The sequence below is a fragment of the Cebus imitator genome, unplaced genomic scaffold (genome assembly GCF_001604975.1).
Source record: "Cebus imitator isolate Cc_AM_T3 unplaced genomic scaffold, Cebus_imitator-1.0 Scaffold443, whole genome shotgun sequence".
In the NCBI taxonomy this organism is placed as follows: domain Eukaryota; kingdom Metazoa; phylum Chordata; class Mammalia; order Primates; family Cebidae; genus Cebus; species Cebus imitator.
Window position 1 is genome coordinate 234,220 of NW_016107758.1, and position 7,517 is coordinate 241,736.

The 7,517-nt window shown below is 52.1% G+C and overlaps 1 protein-coding gene across 3 annotated transcripts in view; it reads right to left on the minus strand.

The window, feature by feature from the left end:
- Positions 1-7,517, minus strand: part of D2HGDH (D-2-hydroxyglutarate dehydrogenase) — a 36,203-nt gene that overhangs the window by 4,079 nt on the left and 24,607 nt on the right. The window contains exon 10 of one of the 3 annotated variants that reach the window (XM_017510720.2): positions 6,696-6,883. The exons of the other annotated variants lie outside the window; for them this stretch is intronic. Within the exon in view, the coding sequence (XP_017366209.1) occupies positions 6,711-6,883 (173 nt within the window). The 3' untranslated portion in view covers positions 6,696-6,710. Of the gene's footprint in view, positions 1-6,695; positions 6,884-7,517 lie in introns of those variants that run through there. 3 annotated transcript variants of the gene reach the window in all.

The window sequence follows — 7,517 nt, forward strand, 5'->3', positions numbered from 1 at the left end:
AGGCAGGGAGTATAGCAGGGACCCCTAACAGTCCCACCGACACACACACAAGCCAGAGAAGGGTGAACACAACCCCCACCAAGGCCATGCCCAGGGAGGACTGGCTGTGAAAGGAATTTCCACAGAATACGTTTGTTTGTTTGGTTTTTTGGGACAGGGTCCCCTCCCTCCATCACCCGGGCTGGAGCGCAGGGGAGCGATCCTCAGTCTGCACGTCCACCGCCCGTGCCCAGGCAGTCCTCCTAGCTCAGCCTCCTGAGGAGCTGGGACCACAGGCATGTGCCACCACACCCAGCTAATTATTTCTTTGTAGAGACGGGGGGGGGGGTCTCACTATGCTGCCAGGCTCGTCTTGAACTCCTGACCTCAAGCAGTCCTCCCATCTCAGCTCCCCAAAGCGCTAGGACGACAGGCGTGCGCCACGTGCCTGGGGTCCACGGAGTATGTGAGCACAGTCACGCTTCACAGCAGTGGCTCTCTCAACCCCAGACCACAGAGATGACATTAGTCCCAAACCATTACAATGGAGCTGAAAAATTCCCATCGCTTCAATTATGACATCACCAGGTTGTAGCACAATTATCTTTCAAAATCAGTTCGTGTAGTTCCGTGTGCAATGAAGTCTAGAGGAGCGCACAGGCCCTTCGCTCTTGCCCACCGCTCACCCGCCGCCCACCGCTCACCCGCCACCCACCGCTCACCCGCCGACCACCACTCATCCACCACACACCACGCACCACGCACCCACCACGCACCACTCACCACTCACCCACCGCCCACCACCCACCATGCACCACTCACCACTCACCCACTGCCCACCGCCCACCCCCCACCACCCACCGCTCACCCACCACCCACCGCTCACCCACTGCCCACCGCCCACCAGCCACTGCTCACCCACCACCCACCACTCACCCACCACCCACCACCCATCGCTCACCCACCGTCCACCGCCCACCACCCACCGCTCACCCACCACTCACTCACTGCCTCGCCAGAGCCACCCCAGTCCTGCAGACCCGCCTGTGGTAAGCACCCTACACAGATGTGGCATTTTTTATACCACATTTCTACAGTGCCTTTCCTAGGACAGCCTTCTGTGTTAAGGCACACACTTAGCATCGTGTCACAACGGCTTCCGGCGTGCCGTGGATGACAGCTGTGGTTTGCCACCTCGGGCGACGGCTGTGTCACACCACCTCGGTGTGTACAAGGCTGTGCCGTCTGGGCCTGAATGCCCTCTGCGGTGCCCACGCAAAACGAAACCACCTAACGACACACTGCTCAGGACGCATCCCCAACACTGAGCAACACCTGATCGCCACCCAAGCAAAGGCGGCCTGCACCGGATCTGCAGCCGGAACTCAGGCTGCCTCGGGTCCCAGCGGCTGAGAATGTGCAGATTGAAGCGCGTCCAGGCGGGGCCCCGGGCCCTCGCCCTCCCCACCCACTGCAAAAAGCAAACCACCTCCCTGCAGACCTCAAATAATTCCTACAGATAAACATCTAACGAATGTGAGTTCATGCCAAAAATCACACACACAAGAAGACAAACCACCGCGGGCAAGGTCAGAATCAGACCCAGGAACGCCTCCAACACTGTCATTTCCAGACACAGAACACCAAGCTGCCAGAAGTACAAAACCACAAAATCTGACCCAGCAGTTTTTAAACATCCACGCCGATCTTCTGGAGATGAAACGCATTGTGCTGGCCTGTGGCACTTAACGGACAGGTCTGACGGCGGATCACAGCGGCACAGACCGCCAAGCCGGAGACAATGCCAGCGGCATCCAAAAGCCAGGTGAGGCTTGGCCTGAGTTCCAGGAAGAGAAGAGAGGGAGGGAAGCGCTGTTTGAAGAGACTCTGGTGGCTGAGGAACTTCTAAAGCCAGCAAGACCCCGAAGCCCAGCAAGTGCCAGGCAGGTAAGCAAACACTCCCCCGGCCAGACCAGAGTGAAACTGCGGAACCCCAAAGACGGCGGAAGGAGCTGAAAGGGGCAAGAAAGAAAAAGCGGATTCCTCCATTCAGCCCCAAGGGAACGGCCCTGCCCCAGCAGACGTCAGAAGAGACAGAACAAGAGGCAGGAGGAGGCTCCCCTCTGCCGCTGGGAAGTGACTGTCAACCCAGAACCACTGAAATCCACTGGGGAAAAGACGTTTTTATCAACTACATCGGTACATTTGCAGACGAAATCTGAACCGTTCTGTCACCTGTCTTTCCATGCCAAGGAAAACACTGTGGAGGCTGCGATTCAGGCAGACGCTGTGGGTGCACTGGCCACACAGAATCAGGATGGTGACAGTGCGATGCATGGCTGAATGCAGCAGAACCAGAACACGGCCCAAACAGCATGCAGGTGCCCCTCGGTGTCCCTGGGGCCCGGATACAGGACCCCTCAGACATCAAGTTCCTCAGATGCCCAAGTCCCTGACAAAATGGTGTGGGATTTGCATATAAACCACACATGTCCTCCTGTATGCTTTTTTTTTTTCTTTTTTGAAATGGAGTTTCACTCTTTTGCCCAGGCTGAAGTGGTACAATCTTGGCTCACTGCAACCTCCATCTCCTGGATTCAAGTGATTCTCCTGCCTCAGCCTCCCTGTGGGTAACCCCCCATATAGGCACCAAGGAATGAGAGCTAAGCAGAACCCTGGCACAGTTAGGGCTTGAGGAATATCTCACTTTATAGTGTTACTACTCAGCTATTTCCTGTTATATAATCCTTTACATAATCATATAATAGTTGATAGTATGAGTGCCTAAAGAATATTTCCCTACATATATACCTATAATTATATCTTAGTTCATAATCGGAGGAATGCCTAGAGTGGACACAGTACAGAGCATGAATTAAGGAATAAGCAGCTTATAATCTGAGAAATCCCTAGAGCAGACACAGTGCAGAGCGTGATTTAAGGGAAAAACAGTTATACCAGGACAAGAACCCACGGCCCAGGCGGCAGCGTCCAGTATCGTAAAGATACCCGCTGTATGGCAGGCTTGGGGCGAGAGCCACTCCTCCTGATAAAGGAGTTGTAGGACCTTGCTCCAGTTCTTGTGGAAGGCTGCCCTCGGACCGGCAATCCACCTTGGTGACTGTGAACTTTATCAGCTCTTGCTACTGTGCTGCTCGAAAAGCATCTTCCCATAGAACCCATTGGAAGCTGCCAGAAGGTGGCGGTAACCCTGACAGCTCTGTCACTGCTGTGTGACTTAAAGCATCCTCCTATAAATCTTAGAAGTAGATTGCCCATAGATAGAAGTACTGCACACTGCACGCTCTTCACTGCGCACGGCCCACCTTCAAGCCTCGGTGACCTAATGGGGGTGGACCCCTCACTGCACACGGCCCTTGCCTTCGTGGTAACAGGCCCCTTGCCTTCATGGGAACGGGCCCCTTGCTGCGCACTGTCCACCTCCTGGCCTAGGTGACCTAATGGGGGTGGACCCCTTGTTTTATTGCTCACGACCCTAACACTATCCTTAAAGATGATTTCACTCACTACCCTGCCCCCCTAACCTATACACAATAAATACGCTTCTGGAAATTCGGGGCCGGGCCTTGCCTCACCTCGCCAGCCTCGCCTGACTCCGCTCATAGGTGGCGTGGCCCCCCGAGCCCAGCTGCGTTTTTCTTGTACTTCTGTGTTCCGTCTCTTTATTTCTCGGATCCTGTGCCTCAGCACAGCATAAGGCTCACCCCACGACCCTGTGGGGCCCTCGGCCTTATATCTGGCTCCCAACGTGCCCTACACTCCCGAGTAGCTGGGATTACAGGCACCCACCACCACACCGGGCTACTTTTTGCATTTTTAGTAAAGAAGGGGTTTCGCCATGTTGACCAGGCTGGTCTTGAACTCCTGGCCTCTGATGATCCACCAGAGGCTCCCAAAGTGCTGGAATTACAGGCTCACATAAGCCACCACGCCCGGCTCCTCCCGTATACCTCAAATCACCTCTAGATCACTTATGCCGCTGGTGCAATGGAAATGCTGTGTCAGCCGCTATCATACTGCAATGTCTTTTATTTGTACTGTTTTTAATTGCTGCATTGTTATTGAATCTGCAGATGTGGGGCCCATGAATACAGGGGCTGACCACAAGCCAGCGAGAAAACAACAGCGAACGTGACGGGCCACGAAGCCCTCGTGCCGCACACCCGTGAGGGCTCCCAGAGGCAGAACCAGCAGGGCGAGTGTGCAGAGCGCGAGTGAGGGCGAGACTAGACACACTTAGAGAAAGACGCATGGATGGGCCGGGTGCAGTGGCTCACACCTGTAATCCTAGCACTTTGGGAGGCCGAGGTGGGTGGATCACCTGAGGTCAGGAGTTCAAGACCAGCCTGGCTATCACGGTGAAACCCCATCTTTATTTAAAAAAAATAATAATAATGTGAAAAAGGAAAAAAAAAAAAGAGAAAGACGCATGGAGACAAAAGTGGAGACACAGGGAGACGACAGACACTGACTTTAATGAGCTGACTCAAGACTGGGGGAGCTAAGTCCAAAATCTGAAGTGCAGGACAGCAGGCTGGAGATCCCAGCAGGAGGTGGGGCTGCAGCTCAGGTCTCCATCTGGCTCAGAATCCCCTCTTCCTTGAGAGACCTTAGATTTTTGCTCTTGAGGCCTTCAACTGACTGGGTAAGGCCCACCCACACCATGGTGAAGGTCTTCAACTGACTGAGTAAGGCCCACCCATGCCATGATGAAGGCCTTCGACTGATTGGCTAAGGCCCACCCACACCATGGTGAAGGTCTTCAACTGACTGGGTAAGGCCCACCCACACTGTGTCAAAGGCCTTCAACTGACAGTAAGGTCCACCTATGCCATGGCGAAGGCCTTCAACTGATTGGGCAAGGCCCATTCATGCCATGGCAAAGGCCTTCGACTGATTGGGTAAGCCCCACCCACCCTGTGGCCGGAGAGCTTCTGTACTCAGTATCCACTGATTTAAATGTTAATCACACATAAAAAATACTTCCACAGAAACATCCAGACTGGAGTTTGAGCAAACAAGAGGTACCAGACCTAGCCCGGCAGACACAGAGAATTCACCATCACACACTTTTGGGGACTGACTCTGATTAACCTCAAACCCAGAGGGCTAGACATGCCCACCACGGTGCTAGGATGACCACCAACAGTTAGTAAACGGCAAAAAGCTAAGTGACAACATAAACCAGAAGAAGAGCAAAACTGAGAGGAAAAAACAGACGAGAAGTGGGAGACAGAAGGGTGAAGTAAAGAAATCCGAAACCTGGCCACAGCTCATGCACACCGACCAAACGTTCTCGTTAAAGATGCAAACAAGCGGCACGAAAAACTGTCTGGGGGCGTCCACGAGAAACACACCTGAATCACTTAGAACAGAAAGGCAGAAAGCAACAGGAGGAAAAACAACACATCTGACAAGCACTAAATAAAGGAAAGTTAGCGTCTCTGTGTAACACACAAAGCAGACGCCAAGGCAATGGGCAAGCTGGAGACAGAGTGAGTCCACCGAGGTAAGAGATTCCATTCCCCAGAACCACGCCCCAAACCTCACATCCCCCGCCCCTGAGAACACATCTTCAGAACCTCCAAAGCCACAGGAGGACATCAGTCTGATGTCCGGAGATTTCTAGCGCCTCTTTCAGGGACTGGCAGTTCAGCAGGATGTAGAGTGAACACACAATGTATACATTTTATCTGACGGATCTGTACAAATGCTGATTCCACCAACTGCAGAGAGCACATTCTTTTCAAGCACTGTACGGTTATGAGAGCTGATCACAAGCTGCCCACTGATCGAGTTTCAATAACCTGATCTGATGAGGACCAAGTTTCCTGGGTGTAATGCAATAAACACAAAGTCAATAATTTTTAAAACAGCTGGAAAACCACCACTTTTGGAAATTATGAAATACACTTCTGCAAAACCCATGGGTCAAGGAGGAAATGATAATGCAAGCAGCAGACAATGCCCAGGCAGAGCGCCTCACACCTGTCATCTTTGGCTTTGAGAGGCCAAGGAGGGAGCACTGCCTGAGGCCAGGGGTTCAAGACCAGCCTGGCCACACAGCTGGCTCCACCTGACGCTGCTGCTACAAATATATATCTGGTATAGATCAGATCTCACTGTGTTGCCCAGGCTGGTCTTAAACTCCTGGACTCCAACAATCTTCCCGCCTCGGCTTCCTAAAAACACTGCGATTACAAGCATGAACCACCACACTGGGCCTACAAAAAAAATTTTTTTTGTTAGCCAGGCCTGGTGGTGTGTCTCAGGTGGCAGGCCTGCTTGATCCCGGAAGGTTGAGGCTGTGGTGAGCCATGAATATGCCACTGCACTCCAGCCTGGGTGACAGCGAGACCCTGTCTCCACAAAAAAAAAAGGGTGTGGGGGCATCCCACAAATGCTACATACAAAGAAAACAAAAGAATATGTGAACAGCTTTATGCTAATATGGAAAAATAATTTAGCAAAACCAACCTAGAAGAAAGGAAAGCTCAGAAGTCCCACAGCTATTAAAGAAATGGAGCTATAATTTTAAAATACTCCCCCGAAAAACCTCCAGGCCCAACAGTTCCACTGGCAAGTTCTGCATAATATTCATGTTATGATTTTGATACCAAAATAAAGCACAGACAGAAGAAACAGTGCAGGACAGAATCACCCACCAAGACCCCTGTCAAAATCCCACAGCAAACACAAACAAACTCGATCTAGCAAAATACAACAAGGATCATGGCTGCCTTGGGCCTACCCGAGAAACACAGACTCATCAACCTCAGAGCGCCCGTTTGGTGTAACTCACCACACTGATCGCACGAGTTACACCGACGGTCGCTCTGAAATCGGGTAAGTCTGGTGACCATGGCAGGTGCAGGAAGAGCATTTGAAAAATTCAACAGTCATTCTTGTTTTTCATTTCTTTTTTTTTTTTGAGATAAAGTTTCACTTTTGTCACCCAGGATGGAGTGCAGTGGTACAATCTGCCTCCGGGGTTCAAGCGATTCTCCTGCCTCAGCCTCCCAAGTAGCTGGGATTACAGGCGCTTACCAGCACGCCCTGCTACTTTTTTGTATGTTTAGTGGAGGCGGCATTTCATTACATTGGCCAGGCTGGTCTTGAACTCCTGACCTCAGGTGATCCACCACCCCAGCCTCCCATAGTGCTGGGATTGTAGGCATGAGCCACCACACCCAGCCCATTCTTTGGGCTTTTGCAAAGTAACAGAGGGCTCACTCCATTTCTGACCAAGATGGTCTGTTTTATCTGTGGCCAAGAGAGGCTGAAGTTACCCGGAGAAGAGGAAGCCTCTTGGCTCGAGGTCGCATTCTGAATTCTTGGGGCTCCCACACCCCTCTTCTCTGGGTGATAACACACCCATCACGCCCTCACCCCATTACCACTCAGGAGTCCTGCCTTCCTAACACAGATTACCATCCATCTAACTTCAATCTGCCGGATGGACCCATCCCCAGGCTGGGCAACTTTGGGCAAGTTACTTGTATTCTGTGAATCTGTTT